The 18,482-nt window shown below is 48.5% G+C and overlaps 1 protein-coding gene across 1 annotated transcript in view; it reads right to left on the bottom strand.

Annotated features, from left to right (window-relative positions):
* Nucleotides 1-5,182: 5,182 nt before the first annotated feature.
* Nucleotides 5,183-18,482, bottom strand: part of MARCO (macrophage receptor with collagenous structure) — a 60,766-nt gene continuing 47,466 nt past the window's right edge. Inside the window, exons 10-17 of the mRNA XM_011941608.1 lie at nt 18,217-18,252; nt 17,625-17,723; nt 17,469-17,531; nt 9,220-9,264; nt 8,003-8,101; nt 7,399-7,443; nt 6,539-6,715; nt 5,183-5,454 (exon numbers count right to left, since the gene is read on the bottom strand). Coding sequence (XP_011796998.1) covers nt 5,321-5,454; nt 6,539-6,715; nt 7,399-7,443; nt 8,003-8,101; nt 9,220-9,264; nt 17,469-17,531; nt 17,625-17,723; nt 18,217-18,252 — 698 coding nt within the window. The 3' untranslated portion in view covers nt 5,183-5,320. The remainder of the gene's footprint in view (nt 5,455-6,538; nt 6,716-7,398; nt 7,444-8,002; nt 8,102-9,219; nt 9,265-17,468; nt 17,532-17,624; nt 17,724-18,216; nt 18,253-18,482) is intronic.

Genomic DNA, 18,482 nt, shown 5'->3' with positions numbered 1-18,482 from the left:
TTCTCAAAAGAAGACATTTATGCAGCCAACAGACACATGAAAAAATGCTCATCATCACTAGCCATCAGAGAAATGCAAATCAAAATCACAATGAGATACCGTCTCACACCAGTTAAAATGGCCATCATTAATAAGTCAGGAAACAGGTGCTGGAGAGGATGTGGAGAAATAGGAACACTTTTACACTGTTGGTGGGACTGTAAACTAGTTGAACCATTGTGGAAAAGAGTGTGGCGATTCCTCAAGGATCTATAACTAGAAATATCATTTGACCCAGTCATCCCATTACTGGGTATATACCCAAAGGATTACGAATCGTGCTGCTCTAAAGACACATGAACATGTATGTTTATTGCGGCACTATTCACAATAGCAAAGACTTGGAACCAACCCAAATGTCCATCAATGATAGACTGGATTAAGAAAATGTGCACATATACACCATGGAATACTATGCAGCCATAAAAAAAGGGTGGGTTCAGCCAGGCACGGTGGCTCACACCTGTAATCCCAGCACTTTGGGAGGCCAAGGCGGGTAGATCACGAGGTCAGGAGATCCTGACCATCCTGGCTAACATGGTGAAACCCCTACTCTACTGAAAAAATACAAAAGTATTAGCCGGGCATGGTGGTGGGCGCCTGTAGTCCCAGCTACTCCAGAGGCTGAGGCAGGAGAATGGCATGAACCCGGGAGGCAGAGCTTGCAGTGAGCAGAGATCGAGCCACTGCACTCCAGCCTGGCCGACTGAGCGACACTGTCTCAAAAAAAAAAAAAAAAGAAAGGATGAGTTCGTGTCCTTTGTAGGGACATGGATGAAGCTGGAAACCATCATTCTCAGCAAATTATCGCAAGGACAAAAAACCAAACACCGCATGTTCTCACTCATAGGTGGGAATTGAGTGAGAACACTTGGACACAGGAAGGGGAACATTACACACTGGGGCCTGTTGTGGGGTAAGGGGAGTGGGGAGAAATAGCATTAGGAGATATACCTAATGTAAATGTCGAGTTAATGGGTGCAGCACACCAACATGGCACATGCATACACATGTAACAAACCTGCACGTTGTGCACATGTACCCTAGAACTTAAAGTACAATAAAAAAAAAAAAAAAGCTTGGGTTACATCTTGCCATTTTGCCCCTTTCTGTCACTGAAAATCCATCTCTATTTCTATTCACAGTGGGTACTGGGGCCTGTTTTCTTCCTGTCTCATCAACATCAAGGATTTTATTTTAAATTGCCAATTTGACATGCAAATAAATGTTCTCTCTTTTTTGCATTTCTTTTAAGTGAGGATAAACATTTAAAAAAATATGTTTACTAGCTATGGTCTCTCTTTTTGAGAGTTTTTGGTTTATATTCCTAGGACTTGGCCTTATTCATTTCTGATTACGCTGCCACAAAGGGGAACTAAAGAGTGTTTCAACAAATTCCTTGAAGTCGGCTTAATCACCTGGCTAATCCCACAGACTCAGAACAACACCATCAGGTGAGTGCTATTTGTGTACAATTTTAATAATAAAGATTCCTATATACTGTCTGATTCAGTTTGCAACAATGCATGTTTTCTGAATGCCTCTTGAATCTACCATGGTACAAGCAAAAATGTATTTAAAACTGAAAGACCAGAAGATGAGTTTTAAAGACTGAAGACCAAAGGAAAATCATTTTATTTCTCTCAGCCTCAGTTTTTACATTTGTGAAATGGAGATAATAATGGAAATTTTCACTCAATGTTGCTGAGAGGAATAAAAACAATCATGGGTATTTAGCGCACAGAGGTAACGCATCTAGCATCTAGCATGTTATAAACCACATGGTAAGTAAGTCTTAGATTCTTACTGAACTTTCCTTCTTTACGTGGGTGGGCTATATGGATAAAGAGAAAGGAAATATTTATCTGAAGTGAGAGAATCAAAAAGGTTTTCTAAAGGAGGCACAATTTGAACTGGGCCTTAAAGGGTGGGGAGAATTCTGGAGTGATGGAAGGAAGAAGGGTAGGTATGCTGGGTGGAGACTTGGTAAGAATGAGGCTTGGTATCAGAAGCGATTCTAATCAAGCTATGGTTATTCAGTCCCCAGTATGTGCCAAGAGCACAGCAGTCACTCCAGATGGCAGTGTTTTCATTATCATTATTCCCACCTTACAGATGAGAAACAGAAACTCAGAGAGGCTTTGTGGTATCTCCAAAGCCACACAGCTGGTCATTAGTGCTGGGATCTGAATCTGATCTCAAATCCTATTCTCTTTTCAGTAAACCATCTAGCAGCCAGGGATTCTCTGAATCTCTCTAGTGCTTCGGAATCTCTGGCCTCCGGAGAGAACGTGCCATCGGGCCACAGACAGCATGGGAGCCTCCGGCCCCACGGTGGCACCTTCAGGACTCCCTTGCACTCCCCAGTCAAGGCTGTGAATTTGGGGCAGCCCCAGGCCAGGGACTGAGCAAGGCAGGGCAGGGCACTAGGGTCTGTTACTCCTGCCCACCCAGGACCCCTCTGAGAGGCCATCCTTGCTCTGCATCTCCTTGTCAATGTAGCCAAGTCAGGGCATGTCTGCATCACAGTCTGAGGCTCTCCTGCTCATCCCGCTCCCTCCGCATTTTCCCTTTCACAGACGCTTCCCCCAGTACGTCTCTTGCACTCCTCACTGCACCTCTGTCGGCTACTAGAGGAGCCACAGACTCACCATCCCAGACCTCCCAAGCCTGGTGCTGACGGGAGGGCCTGAGAAGACCTACCCACCCTGTGCAGGGGGCTCAGTGGGGCCAATGTTGGGGTGGGGTGAGCTGGAAAGGGTCTTAAAGGATGACTGCAACAAAGGCTGAGTGCCTACTGTGTGCTGTCTTTTTGTTTATGATTTCAGTGAATCCTCACAAGAACTCTACGAGGAAGAAACTGTTACTATTTATTTTACAGGAAAGGAAACTGGGCCTGGACAAGCTTGATGCCTTTCTTGTGCAGATGACAGAGCTGTTGTACAGCAGCACCAGGACCCTAACCTGGGCCATCGGAATCCAGAACTTTTGTTCTCAGCCACACCACTGTGATCTGCCCTGTGAGGTGCCCTGCTAGGCGGGGGAGTGGCAGGAGGGCTTGTGCACCGGGTTTCTTTTCGAGAGGCCTACCATCTCTGTCCTGCCCAGCCAGTCTGCCAAGAGCTGCAGGCCTCAGCCAGGAAAGGAGCATAGGAGGGAAGACATATTCCAAGTGGACAGTGCAGCCAAGTCTCCTGCCACAGAGTCATGTGGAGACCATGCTTCACATTCAGCGGCCCCAGATGACATCGTAGTGCTGATTTTACCCCGTTGTTCACCAACTACAAAACCAGTGTCCTGACACGTGGCAGTCATGGGCATGCGGCAGCCCCTGTGGATTTGAAAGAGAAATCTCTTCAGCTTAGCACAGCCTGAGAGCTTATGGGAGGAGTCACCTGGCAGAGATGCCGGCAGCAGCAACCCTCCTTTCTCTCAATCTTTTTGGTGCCAGACAGACCTGGGTTTGAATCCCAGCTCTGCCCTTCGTAGCTGTGTGTCCTCTGTAAACTAATTTTTATCAGTTGCTGCATAACAAGCCACCCCCAAACCTAGTGGTGGTAAGCCACAGTCATTTGTGATTTCTCAAGAGTTTGTGGGTTGGCTGGGCAGGTAGTTCTTCTGCTGTGGGCTGAACTTGACCAACTCAGCTGGGCTTACTAATGCAGCCGTGGTTAGCTGTGAGCCAGCTGATGAACAATGGCCTCATCTGGAGAACCTGGGCTCCCTCCACCTGCTCACTCCCCCACTAATGGGCCAGCCAGTCTTGTTTTCATAACACAGCTTGGATTCCAAGAGAGAGCAAGGGAGTGCAAGGTCCCTTGAGGCCCAGGCTTGGAACTGCTTCCCAGCACTTCTGCCACTTTCTGTTAGCCAAAGCAAGTCTCTGAAACCAGCCCAGAGTCAAGGTGTGGGAAGCAGACCTTGCTTCTGGGGAAAGGAGCTGCGGTCACATTGTTAGTGCCATGAATATAAGCTGGGCAAAGCGCAGCCGGCATACCACATTGCTTCCCCACTCTGAGGCTGAGTTTGCTCATTTATAAAATGGGAATAATATTATTTATATTATGTGATGCCCTAGTGTAAGGGACATGGCTGCACTTTAGCCAGGAATAGGCCGAGGCAGCCAGCCGGCGCAGCATGACTCAGTGGGTTTGGAGTGCAGGCGCACAACTCCAAACATTACGTAACCACGCCACGTGAGGCACATTATGTAACCACTCACACATGCTCATGTGAGGCTCAGAGCCACTGTTGTCTGTAAAAGGTATAACTACCTTGCTGATGCTGTACATATGGCTTGCACTCATGGTTTGCTTGTGCCCATGGCTCCCTCATGCCCGCAGCTGGCTTGTGTCCAGAGAGAGAATAAAACCATGTCAAAACTCCTTACGATTCCTCGAGTGTTCTTGCAGCTACCTGCCACTTGCCCACTGACTGCCCTCGGACCTCAGTCAAAACCTGACACCTAGTGTTCTGTGTTCTTTCAGTAGATGGTTAGTCAGTTGTTGCCACAAGAAGGGACACAGGATAGGCTCAGGAAAACAAAGTCTTTTATACCTACACGTCCTAGAATGACAGAGTCACTGCATGCCAAGAAGGGGTCCCATCCTCTCCACCCTTTAAGGTCCAGTTCAAATTGTGCTTTTTCAGAAAACCTTTTTGATTACTCTCACTCCAGATAAATATTTCCATTCTGTAAATCCCACCCATGTATGGAAGGAAAGATCAGTGAGACTCTAAGACTGATTTCAAGCTTACTATGTGGTTTGCAACATGGAGAGTGGGCTTAGCCCAGCAGGCAGGGAGCTGAGAGAGAGCAAGGACCCAGGGGCAGGTGGAGTCAGGGTGGAGCACAGAGCACAGGGCATGAAGAGAGTTCATGTGTGTGCTGGAATGTTACCAGGTGACAGTCAGGGGAGGACAAAAAAGGGGAGAGAGAGCTCACCATGAGAGATGTTATGTCTGAATGACTGAAGAGATGGTCAAGACTAAGGTTGACCATAAGTGACCTTCACCTTCTGTGTCACCACTTCCACCCTCTCCTTCCCCTGGCTATGGACATGAGAGAATTCAATGAAATGTTGTGGTGCATGGAGTGGGCACATCAATGGGGATGGGAGGTGTGACTGACACTCAGCCACAGTCAATGATGTTGAGCTTTATTAATGGCCCCTCTCCGGAGGCTGCTCACTGGTCCCTAGGGAACTCCTCAGAGATCCTCTGCCTTCCCACGTGTGAGCCCGAGGACACTCGGGAGCAGAGCAGTGAAAGGGTTTCCCGGTCAGATGCTGCACTCCACGCCGGCATCCTCCTCGTGGCTGCAGTCATGAAACCCCCAGTTATTCTTGATGCAGCTCCACAGGGTACTCTCCGTGCCCCGACACTGAACATTATCCAGCCAGATCTGCCCAGTGCCTTGATAGAGAAAAAGCAAGACAGAGAGAGCAAGAAGGGTAGGATTAGAATCAAAGCAAAGCAGCCACGTGTGTGCTTGGGAGATTCCATCCGGGGTAGACTGCCGAATTTTCTCACGGTCATTCTGGCCCGTTCTGGCCCAATGTGCTGATGGCTGGCTTAGCCTATTTTTTTTTTTTTAAAACAATGACTCTGCCTCCATTTTATTCTCTACCCTTTGATGAAAGTCTCATGCAAATATTTAATACTTAAACCCCACACTATTTGAAATATCTTCCTGGGGGGTTGGGGGTGTCCCAGCGTTTAGTCTCCTCTCTGCTAACTCACTCCTACTGTATCCACCTTTCTCACATGCCTCTGTAATCATGCCATCACCCTGCTCTAAAGCTAGCATTTGCTTTGGGTTGGAGTAAGGACAGGGAACACGTGGGGTTGGGAGCAGGGGGGGAAACTGGCCTCATGTCCTGCTGGGGCAGCTTCTATGGCCAGAAAAAAGAGCTCTGCCTGGGGACTTAACTCCTTTGCTCAAGGTTTGAACTTTTGGCTGAAAGACATAGGCCAAGTCTCCAGCATCTGAAGACATTTTCCCCAAATTTTAGTAAGTCCCTGCTCTGATTTGTTTCCTCTTCCCTTCCCATCTTCTCTTTAAACATGATCACAGCCAAGACTGCTGGTCAATTCAGGATGCTAGTTTGCAGACAGCTGGAGTGAACGTCTGTGTTTGCCTGCCCTGAATCTTCCCGCTGTTCTTCTAGTTCCAGCAACTCATCTGTCCTTTGGAGAGCCATCTCCGGCAAACACCCTCAGCCATGTGGCATTCTGACTCTAGGGCTGGATGGACATTGACTGAAGCAAGGCCAGCCTTCACTGTCAGCGCTGGAGAAGACAGGTCATCTTTCTGCTGGGGTTGCCAAGCTGGAAGGACGCATACCTGGAGCCCTGTGCTGCAGAGCTTTTTGGTTGCTTGGACCAATACTTTTCTTTTAAGGCAAACCACACTGAGTCACTTGCCAACACCCCACCAGCCAGAGAAAGCCACATCCACACCTCTGGGGAAGAGGCCCTTGGCTGATGACTCACTTACCAGCTCCCACTTTGTACAGGGCCCTTCCTCTGGAGTAACCCAGCATGCGGCAGAAGACGGTGGCGTCAGAATTGTGCCATTCATCATCGCAAATGGTCCCCCAGGTACCACTGTAGTAAACTTCAGCCCGGCCTCGGTTACTACTGCCAACAATCCTGACGGACACTGCGTTTTCACCTGGGTGAAGAAACACACGTGGGAGAGGCGAGGAAGGCCCCTTGGGGCTTTGGGTAAGTGTGGGCTCTTTTTTTTCATTTTGGAGTTCTACAGCTAAGGAAAAGAAACGCCCCTGCTTGACTGTCACCAGAGCCTGGAAGATCCCACTTTACAGCACCAACCCAACCTGGCATGCAGCCTCCGTGTACCTGGGGCCTGCAGGCACAAGGCCAGGGGGGCAGGTGCCCCTGTGGCTGGTTTGCAAATCGCATACACCAGGTCTTGTCACGTGTTGTGGAGAGAAAAAAAAAGAAAAGTTGAGAAAAGAGAAGGAAGGAAGGAAAGAATGGAGGGAGAGAAGGAGGGAGAGAGGGAAAGGAAGGAGGGAGGGAGGGGAAAGGAAGGAGGGAGGGTGAGGAAAGAAAGAAGGAAAAGGGGAGGAAGGGAGGGAGAGAGAAAAGGAAAGGAAGAAGGCGAAAGGGGGAAGGAAGGGAGAAAAGGAAGGAAGTGAGAGAGTGGCTGGGGAGGGAAACTGCTAACCGCTGTTGTGTGCCGTGGGCAGGCTCATTTACGGGCCTAGACCCTCAACTCTTCCCCAAAATGAGAAATTTATTTGAGAACCGTCTTTTCCCCCAACACACACAATTTTCAGGTACCGAATTGACTTTAAAGCACACATTAAAGAGAATATAAATAGTGATTACCTGTTTCACCTTTTTCTCCCTTTACTCCTCTCTCCCCAGAAGATCCTGTCATAAGGAGAAAACCCACACGGTTTGAAAGAAATCCAGGCAGGATGCCTTTGCCTGCATGTGCAGCAGTGGGAAGCGGGTGAAGGGGTGGGGGTGGACAGACTCTCCCTGGGTCTCGCCTGTGGCCTGGCATTGTGGGTACGGGACGTGCTGCAGGTGTCAATGATTAAGCAGGAAGAAACGGGCCTAAGCTATAGCAAGAGGGGTTGGAGTTAGATTGGTGAGGGGCGCTTGGTCTGGTCAGGGACATGGAGTGGGATGGGCTCATCTCCTTCATGCAAACCGTCTAGGGGTGTTGGGTCATGGGGCACGGCTCAAGTGCACATTCATACCCCTGCCTCAGATTCTAGAGGTGGGTCTCGGATTCTAGAGCTGCGTGCTCCATGCCTAGGACAACCCCCAGCGCAAGACTTGTCAATGAAGGAAATAAACCTCTACCCTCCTGGGTTCCGAAAACTCCCAAAACTCTTAAAACAGGGTGTTTCCTGTTTTCAGTTACAGAACTGGCTGTAAAGCATAGTCCTAAGAACCAAGGAATCAGATGCAGAGGCCTTACCTTTCACTCCCTGGTCTCCCTTCTGGCCAGCTGGTCCAGGGGCTCCCTTGGGGCCTACCAGCCCCAGGCTCCCCTGTTCTCCCTTCACACCTGCAGGGCCTGGAAGGAGAGACATTGCCCTGGTCAGGTACCCTGCTTTGCCTTCCCAAGAGAGACCCAAGGGCCTTGCTGTTTTAACAAAAGAGTTATCCTTAACTGCTAGACCTCCCCCATGGCTTGGCTATCTGAATGTTCAGCCTGTCTTTGGTCCATATGGGGGCTGCACTGGTCTCTCAACTCTTAGGTAAATGCTGTCGAGAACAGGCAGGCTAAAATAGCTGGTGGTATTCCACAGATTGTTGGTCCTTCTGGAATTACATAGTTACGTGGAAGTTCTAGCCACACTGGGAGAATTTGCTAGAATGTTTCTAAGCCTCGATGTCTCCTTTAGTGCATTGAAATAGTAACAGAGGCCGGGTACAGTGGCTTGCTCCTGTAATCCCACGCTTTGGGAGGCCAAGGTGGGAGGATGACTTGAGGTGGGGAGGCCAAGGCCGCAGTGAGCTATCCTGGCACCACTGCACTTGGGCCTGGGTGACACAGATACTTTGTCTCTAAAAAAGCTGAAAACAAAACACAAAATGGTACTAGAATATCTAGCTTATGAGGAAGAAAAGTTGCTCAAGAAATGTGTCTGAAAAATTTCACTTTTGCACTCACAGGGCAGGGCTGTTGAGAGGCCTAGAAACACCCTGCAGCTGGTGCCAGCTCAGTACCCAACTGAACCACAGGCTCTGGAGGTGAGGATAAGAATAAGAAAGCCCAGAAACAGGCAGCAGGAGGCAGAGAGGAGAAGCTTGGGGGCCAAGATGAAGAGGCAAGTGGGCCACAGCTGAGGCGGGGAAGCAGCAGCCGTGGATGGAGCAGAAGGAGCACAGCTCCATGGCGGCTGTACAGCCCGGAGCCTCCGCCTGCACCCCAGCTCTCCTGACATTTTTCCCCTTTGCCATCCTCAGCCCCTGCCCCACATGCTATACCCCTCAGGATGCTGAGTTCCTGTTATTCCCAGGTTTTGCAGTGGAGAAATCTGAGACGTGAATGACAGAGCCCTGGAGCCTTAACCTCCACTTTGGAAGAAGGTCACAGCTGTGCGTTCAAAGTCAACAAGACCTGCCCTCTGAGTGGGCAGACCTTCCCCATCATCATTCTGAGGGATGAAAATGCAGTCAGCCCTTTACCTGGAACTCCTGGTTCTCCTTTTCTTCCTTGCTGTCCTTGAAGTCCTAAGATCAAAACAAAAAAAGGAGGAGAGGAGATAATAAAACTTAGATATTAGACATTTTTAATCTTAGACAACCTCTACCTTTTGTCTGATTAATGCAGATGGAAAGATACATTGGTTTGCCACGATTGTTTAAAGACTCTTCAGAAGATCATAAAAAGAGACAGTCTGCGGATGAATGAGAACAGGTGTATTGGGGGTGAAACAGCAAGGTACTGGATGAAAGCCTGGATCAGACAGACCCCAGATGCACCACTGGCCTTTCCTGCCCACCAATAACCTGACCTGGCGTCTAAATCCAATCCCATTCCCTGCTGTTGCATTTATATTGGAAGAGAATTGGGAGATATCTGGTAAATAAAGTAATCTTTATTGCCAAAAGACTGTGGAGGGGGCTCAGTGGCCACCAGGAGCTTTGGGGGTCCTCACCCCTAGTACATGCTCTACAAGTATTTGTTGGTTTATTTCACTGTGGTCCCCAGTGGCTAAAGATTCATGTGGCTAAAGGGTCTAATGTCCAGAAAATGGAAAAATAATCACCACAATCATTGGTGATTATCCTATTGTAGTTAATGTTAAAGTTGCCCCATTCTTCCTTCTTTCCGTCCATTCATCCTTTTTTTTCAGTAAAGTTTCATGGAAGACCCACTGTCCCCAGTGCCCTGCTGGGTCACTGTGAGATAATAATTTGTTCATTTAGCAAGATCATGTCCTCTTGATTCTAAGTGCCAATATTTATTTTATTTCAGAGAAATAGGACTCCTCAAAGCAGTTACACAAACTTGGGAAAATGCAAGCTCATTATTGACTATCAATAACAGTTACTAGAGGGTAACAAGGGGAACACCAACAATGAGTCATAAGTATCTGTGGCCCTGGTCAAGCACGGAGCTCAGTCAACCTCCTTGCAGTTGCCTTGGGGAAGTTTCTGCCTGCCCTGCCCCGCCTCTCACTTCAATCCCTGGATTTTCCAAGCACCTGCAGTGTGCTGGTCAGTAGAGGGAGAGGCAAGAGGCTGGCAGGACTCTTCAGGGCCCCTTCTTGGAACAATGAGCAAGAGCAGTTGTGAATGCCCCTGAAATCCAGGGGCATTTCAGATCCCACCCCCAGTCTTGGCACTGCCTGGGGAGGAGGGCGGGAGAGCCAAGGGGCTGGCAGTTGCCGCTGCAGACCCAGGCAACAAGAGAAGCAGGAAGTGCCAGAAGATTCTGAGAGGGCGGGTACTTCTGTTCCTTGTGTTAGGGAAAGGGACAGAACTGAGGCTGGGATAGGTTTTTGTAAGAGCTGGAGGTGCTTAGAGGTAAGCCCCTGGTAGACAGGCCCTAGCTTACACCGGGACATTTATGTACACACCTGTCCCTCTGAATAGAATGCCTCACCCCTTTGGTTCACCTGGAGAACTCACATTTAGCTTGTAAACTCTGCAAAGATATCAGATGTCGCCACCTGTGAAGCCTTCCCTCTCTCGCCCAAGACATGATATCCTTTCTCCCAAGGTATTAAAGCAAAGTAGTTCCACAGTCTGACAGCCTGGGCTTGGCTCCACTTCTGTCTTATACTGACTTTGTGACCTTGAGCCAGGTGTCCCTGCTCTGAGCCTCAGTTTCCTTCTCTGAGTCTCCTTGTTGCCTCCTGAGGCAGTTGTGAGGCTGAAATGAAATTGTGTGTCAGGTGCTGAGCCTGGTGCCTGGCCAGCGCTGAATAAATTATGTCACAGGACCCTGTGGATCCTGTGTCCCCTCCAGGTGGGGGAGCACCTCAGGTAGTGAGGTTGAGTCCGCACATGAGCGCCAGGATTGCTGCACAGCTAGCACCCAGCAAACGTCTGCTGTTGACCTGAAGGGCTGAGCTGAGATTGCCCAGGAGAAGCGACAGATGTTTCCCTTCTGCTTACCCGCATCTGAACAGCATATGTCCAGGCGGGTTAGGAGAGAGATGACATTCTATATGTCTTCTATGATGGTGATGAAGTAGGAAACGGTCCACATCACAGTGTCTTGGGGTCCCTGAACCCCGCCTCTAGGGACATGCTCTTAAGGTAGAGATTTCTGCAACATGGCACCCTCTGGGATGCAGATAGAAGGGGCCAAGAGTCTGGATGTGGCCTGTTTCCTACTTCTTCACCGTAATAGACATCTAGAATGTGATCTTTCTCCCCACCAGTCTTGACATATGCTGGTCACATGCAGGTAAGCAGAGGGGGCCTCAAAACACTGTGACCTCCCTTTATTGTGACCACCCAAAGAGATGCACCCCTCCAACTGTCCTCTAAAGTAAACGCCCTCTAAAGACAGTAACCGGCCGGGCGAGGTGGCTCAAGCCTGTAATCCCAGCACTTTGGGAGGCCGAGACGGGCGGATCACAAGGTCAGGAGATCGAGACCATCCTGGCTAACACGGTGAAACCCCGTCTCTACTAAAAAGTACAAAAAACTAGCTGGGTGAGGTGGCGGCGCCTGTAGTCCCAGCTACTCGGGAGGCTGAGGCAGGAGAATGGCGTGAACCCGGGAGGCGGAGCTTGCAGTGAGCTGAGATCCGGCCACTGCACTCCAGCCTGGGCGACAGAGCGAGACTCCGTCTCAAAAAATAAATAAATAAATAAATAAATAAATAAAGACAGTAATCATAGGAAAGCCCCTGTTCACCAGGTTCATGGCCCCAAGCCTGACCCTCCCTCTTTGTTTCCCATACTCTCCCTTCCTAGCTCCTCACCTCCAGGGGACTCAGCATTTTCTGCTGCCTGCATTGTGCCAGGCACCGTGCCAGGGGCTTTACGTGCATTGCCTTGTTTGATCTTTCTGCCACCCTCCAAAGCAGTGTGATTTCCCTCCTTTACACAGGAGAAAGTACACACTCAGAAATGCTAGGTGAGTTATCCAAGGTCACATAGGAGTGAATGGGGAAGTCGGGGCTGTTACCCAGGCCCAGCCTCCCACTGTTCCCTGAAGGCACCTTTGTTCCACTAGTACTAGGCTCACTCCTCTCTGGAGTTTCACTTGGTCTGTGCACTTGGTTCCCAAGACACCTCCAGCCTCTCTGGGGCCATTTCTTCCCCCTAAAAGAGGAGTAGTGAAACTAGAGTATACATCAGAATCATCTGGGTGCATCTTGTTAGGAAACAACTTGCTAGGGCCTACCCAGAGTCACTGATTCAGTGCGGCTGGAGTGGGAATCCAAGAATCCACATTACCAACAGGTTCCCTGGTGATGCTAATGCTGCAGGTCTCAGGACCACATTTTGAGTAGCCCTGCCCTAAACAACTCTCACTCATTCTTGAGGGACCAGCTCACAGCCCACCTCCTACGAGCAGCCTTCCTTGTCTCTATAGGAACTCACAGCCCCTCTGGCGTCTGAACCCTCCCAGACCCACAGTTCATATGGCAGAGGTTGGACCTTGATGAAATGTCTTCTAATATGTGTTTAATGGGTGTTGGAAATTAGCATTGAGGTTTGTGTGATTTCTCTCCAAGCCTCGCTGGACTCTGAGAGAACACTGGCTGAGTGGTTGTTCATGTACTGATCGATGGAGGAACTAGTAATTACTTCACTATAAATCAAGGCAGCATCCTGATAGGATCAGCTCCTGCAGAGTAGAGGGAGAAATGGCCAAAAAATAGGTTCTAGAGCTGCTTGTTGTAAAACTACACTGGAGAGCAAATAAATGCTGGATTTTTCTTCTTAACCATTAGTAAGCTGGCTTTCCCCGAGTATCACAAGCTTAGCAAGCCGAGAGGGCTCCAAATATTTACTTGCAAAGTGATTTTACAGAAAAAATTTTCCCCCAAGAAACGTGTGTTAAGTTAGAAAACACATGCCTTGCAGTTGTTTAGTATTGAGCTGGTGTTCTGACTAAAGTCTTCAACTGTTCCTGCTCCCAGGGAAGCTGCCTATTTCAAACCTAGGGTGCTGTGAAACTGTCAGGGACCTGGTGTTCTTCTACATTGCTTGCACGCCACAGAAAAGGAAACAGGATCAGCAAAGTCAAGTAGCCGAGCCTGTGGTCACCCAGCAGTCAGGGGAAAGTTCAAGTTGAGGCTCAGGTCTCCTGATTCTGAAAGAAATGGAGAACTTTCCAATAACTAACTTCCTCCCTCCCTCCCTCCCTCCCCCTCTCTCTCTTTTCTTTCTTTCTTTCTTTCTTTCCTCTCCTTTCTTTTTCTGACAGGGTCTCACTCTGTTGCTCAGGCTGGAGTGCAGTGGTGCAATCATAGCTCCTTGTAGTCTCAAATTCTTTGGCTCCAGTGATCCTCCTCCTCCTCCTTCAGCCTCCTGAGTAACTGAGACTACAGGTACATGCCACCATGCCCAGCTAATTTTTTTGTATTTTGTAGAGAGGGAGCCATTGCTGTCTTGCCCAGGCTGGGGAAACCTTCCTAAATACCATGCCAACTTGGAGGCTAGGTGCTACCTAGCAAATTTAGGATTGAGCGAATAACTGACAAATTGGTCTTGTGGTAAGAAGTGACATGAAGGATAAGGGACTCAAAATTGGGGTATGGTCGACTTCTGCAGAGCTCTCTAAGAAACTTAGAGAAAAATGAGGAAGAGTTTTATAAATGACAATTTAGTGATTTGACTTAGTAGAATTTCATGAATTATTAGACTATCTTAGTACTTAGATATGAGGAATGGAATTAACTGAGAAATTATACCTTCAAATGCAGATGAGAAACATCTTCAAATACAGATAAGAAAATGGATTTTGAGTTATTTACACTTTTTGCCCGAAGAGGAAAATAAAAGGGCATGGAAAATTCACACTGTTACAGTTTAGACATAAAGGCCATTGAGATAAATAATTTCCAATCAGATTGATGCTTTAGAGTTTAAATGTTTTGGCTGCTTCTAATGTTATTTCATGAAGTGGAAACAGTAAAAAGAGAAATGTCATGATTACAAGCTGAAATGGAGTCCTTCTTTGTTTCTAAACAAATATTATTTCAAAATAGCTAAGATATGTAGAGCTAAAATTGGATTATTCTTCTGCAGTCTTTGAAAGTGGAATATTAGAAATACTAAGTGATGGAGACTGGACAGGGTCTGTTTCTAGCAGGTGAAAAAAGTGACCCTGAGAGAAGGTTCTGCATGCCTTGCTTAATAAAATGTGGAGGTTATCTTCCCACCAGAATGGAAGAAATTTCCTCTTTGTCTTATTTAATACGAGCTGGCTCCTCTCTCTCAAGAGGTGCAAACAAGAGGAAGCATTTCACCTGAATAGGGTAGAGTGTGGTCAGCGGCTGTGGGGGATATAGAAAGGCTTGGTGACCAAGCCAGGATTTACCCATTTACGGAGGAGTGGAGGTGTGGCTGAGCTGGAGACAGGATGAAGGTAACTGATTTCTCTCAAATCATACACTCTACATTCTTCCTTAAAACCGAATCTGGAAAAGCACAACTATGGAATCAGACTTTGGGATTCACTTCTGAATTCAGTTCGTATTGCCTGTGATACTGTGAGCAAAGGGTTTACTCTCTCTGAGCCTTTGCTTCCTCCGTTGTAGAGTAGAATGGTAAGTTCAGTGTGATCGTGGGGGTCAAGGCCCAGACACAGTGCCTGGCCCAGAGGCACTGATAATAATGAACAGACCACTCATCTTTTTAAAATAATTAATGCACAGTAATGAAACCTAGCTGTCACCTAGGTCAAGTCAACACACAGCAATTTTTCTGTTTTCATTTAAAGTGGCTAGATATTCTCTTGAGAGATTAATGATTTTATTTACAAAATGGGAAATACGTCAGATTGGAAACCTGGCTTGATAGATCAAAACTGGCCAAGCGCTGCAGTGGCTTTAGTTTGGGGAATACCGACATCCTGACACTGACAAGTATACACTGTCCTCCATGATGGGGAGATGGGGCTCCCACTCTCCGCCTGCCCCTCCTTCTCCCACTTCAGAAATTGTCAAATGTAATCTCTCCAGAAGTTTATTAGCCTATGACTCCAGGATGATCTACAGACCCAGCTAGATTAGTCAGATTATGGTCCTATTGGAATTCCCCTCTGAGATGTGCATGTGGACTGTCAGCTACTTAATCAAGGCAAACATTTGGACTTGGGTGGGCAACTTGCACAGTTTTAGATAAACAGTAATTACCACAAGCCCCAGCTTGAAATGCAATTCCTCATGTTTACTTGGTCAGCCAGGGGTAACGCCTAGAATTTGCTGGCTGGTACTCACTACTAGGCCTAATTATTGGAGAACTCCGTAAGAGTGCTCAACAGATATACAAGGTCTCAATGATGATGAAATTAAAACGATCCCCAAGCTATGGGCCAAAAGTCTTTTGCTAAAATGGGTGTGGGGTCCTGGGTACGTAACTAAGAACTGTGATAGGGCCTGAGAGCTTCATGTTTCCTCCCAGGAATGGAACAAGCTGCGACCTTCTGCTCTGATCCTTTCTGAACTGGGATGAAGGGAGGAGGTGTCACTCATCAGCACGCCCTAATGGTGGGGCTGGGGAGGAAGGCCTCATGATAGATTGTACTAATAAGACCCCAAGCTTTGTCTTGTATGGGCCTAGATTTGAACCTGGCTGTATCTCTTAATGGCTGTTTGACTGTAAAGTTGCGCTACGGAGAGTGCTTGTCCCACTGGGTGTCAAGAAGATGCTCATTAGCAGGATTGCTTTTGTTCTGCAAATCCTCCCAAGATGCAAAGGGCAGGGCAGGATTCCCTACCCTCAGACTGTGGGAGACCCAGGCTTGGGGCTTGGAGAGTGATCACAGTGCTCCTGTGGGTAAAATCATGTTTTACCTCCGATACTCTCGGTTAGTCAAGAAACATTAGTCTGGCAGTCGGGGTGGGGACAGAGGGTGGCTACCATTTACAACCGAGAGATTAAAGCAATCATCTCCATGAAGCCACACAGAAGTTTCAGGGGCAAGAGAGCATCAGGTCTCAGAGTCAGATGGACTCTGAGACCGGGGACCAGCGAAGATGGAAATATCAGATCAGAATGGACAGTGAACAAGCCAGGAACGTCTGAGGATCATACCCAGATGGAAACTTTCCCATGGTGAGACCTTGCTGGTGGCCTTCAGGTGGCATCCACTTGGGATCAGATAGCAGGGATCCTCCCATATCGACACACCATCCATAAAAAACACAACTGCTGTGGGGCTGGACAGAGAGGGTGTAAAAGCTGCCCTTGCCATGGCTCCCGACAGCTTTCAAAAAAACCCAAAAGTTCAGGCCCAGGGTCCAAGGTTTGCCAGGAGGTGATGATGAATGAATCAATCAATCGAGTAGAACTGTGGAGGACCAGGCCCCAGTGTGGGTCTCTAGCACAGCGCGGGAGGTGAGGGCATCCAGGTTGTCCGACACCAGCACGACCTTCTTCTCGGGCAGAGGACAGGGGTGGAGGCAGACTGTCTACAGATGTCCTTGGCAGACATGCAGCTTTACATGATAACCCTGCCTTCCCCACAGTCCCTCCTGCCTGCTCCTGGCTTTCCAATGTATGCAACAGTTCTCCATAGAAATACCCAATCAGAGTGTGCCCACACCATCTGGCAGCAGTCTCTCTGTTCACTGCAATACCCTGCATGTCTGAGGGCAGAAAGGCAGGAACTGGCCTTATGCATTGTGATAGCAGTCTGGAGTTTCTAGACCAAGTGCGCACACTGTGACTGGACCAAACTGGCTTATAAAGTAGACTATATTGATACAATGGTTTACGATCTAGACTAAATAGACATGATGGTATATAACCTAGATTTGGTTGGCATTATGGTATAAACTCGTCTTTGTGAGTTAGGCTAGTGTGGGTCACTGCTCCCAGGCTGCTCCCTTAGGAAAATGTGGAAGAAGAGTTTTCTGGATCCTCCAGCCTGAATCCAGACTCCTGGACCCCTCCTGGGGGTCCCAGTGAAGGGTCAGCAGGAGAGGGCAGAAACATACAGCTGGGAGGCAGACCGGGGAGATGCTATGGGCAAGGTGCTTTGCTCTCCTCCCTGATGCTGGAGGTTTGGTCATGGCATTCAAGGCCTTTCATGAGCCACGAGAAGAGAAAGAACAGCTCTAGGCCCTTGGGCTTAAGTGGTCCTGGCAGGGGCAACTGCCGTCCATAACCAGGAACCTCAGAGGCCAAGGCACAGAAGACCCTCTGCCTCCTCCGTGGGCCTAACAGGAGGCAGTGTTTCTCCCTATCCATCCTGCCACCCAGCAAGCCCACCTACTCACCCACCGCACCCTCTGTTACCTGTGTCCCCTTTGCTTCCTTTCAGGCCCGCGGCTCCTGGACTCCCGGGGCTCCCTGGAAGTCCTGGACAACAGACACCACAGAGGGCATAAGGGCTGGACTAGGCAAGTTTTCACACATCACTCTCTGTGCTCGCCACGGGACCCAGGATCTCACCTGTTAGCCCACGGGAACCAGCACTGCCAGGCTCGCCCTTGGCACCTGGCTGTCCCACTGCACCAGGAGGGCCTGGAACACCCTGCGGTCCAGGTTGTCCTGAAAGGAAAGTAGTGACTGCCAGGCTGTGGTGGTTGGCAGAGGGCCCGGCTGCCCCAATCCCTGGTGCTTCTGTTCTCAGCAGTGAGACATGTACCTCTTAACACCTTAAAGTCCTCTTGGCAGATTTAACACCTCTCTTTAGAAGCCATGAGCTAGCCCTCTTAGCAGTAGGAAAATTATTCTCAGCAACTTACTGATCTTTTCCATCTGCAGGGTTTGGGACTTATGGACTTACTAGGAGCTCTGGGTGTGACTGTCTAACTCCATGCCATGGGTGGCAAAGTGGGGTGAAGTCTAGAAAAAAACATCAGCGAGGCCTGCCTCCCGCTGGCTGCTCTGTTCCTGTTAGTCAGGGCCAGGTTTTAAAGAAACCCCAGGTGCTCCGGGTGAACACTACAATGAAGCAAAAGATGGTGGAGCCAGGTCCCCAGCTTCACTCTGCCAGGGACAGTGGTAGCTGGGATGACGCCAAGATTCCTGTAGTTCTTACCTGGATCTCCTTTAGCTCCAGGAAAACCAGCCAAACCTAAGATGAAAAAGAACTTTTAGGAATTTTTTTTTCCCTTTGGCTCAGCCAGCCAGAAAAAAAAAAAAAAAAAATTCAGAAATATTTTTAAAGCTACCAATTTATAAAAATGGCTCAGTATTATAGTTCTATTACCAGTTCTATTACCCTTCTATCACTCTAGGCAAGTGGTGTAGTCATGATATAGCATGTTTAGTACTTAGAATAGTCAGTCTAGTGCTTTGCAGAAA

The sequence above is a fragment of the Colobus angolensis genome, unplaced genomic scaffold (genome assembly GCF_000951035.1).
Source record: "Colobus angolensis palliatus isolate OR3802 unplaced genomic scaffold, Cang.pa_1.0 Scaffold20, whole genome shotgun sequence".
NCBI lineage: Eukaryota > Metazoa > Chordata > Mammalia > Primates > Cercopithecidae > Colobus > Colobus angolensis.
This window is presented reverse-complemented; position numbering and strand designations above follow the sequence as displayed.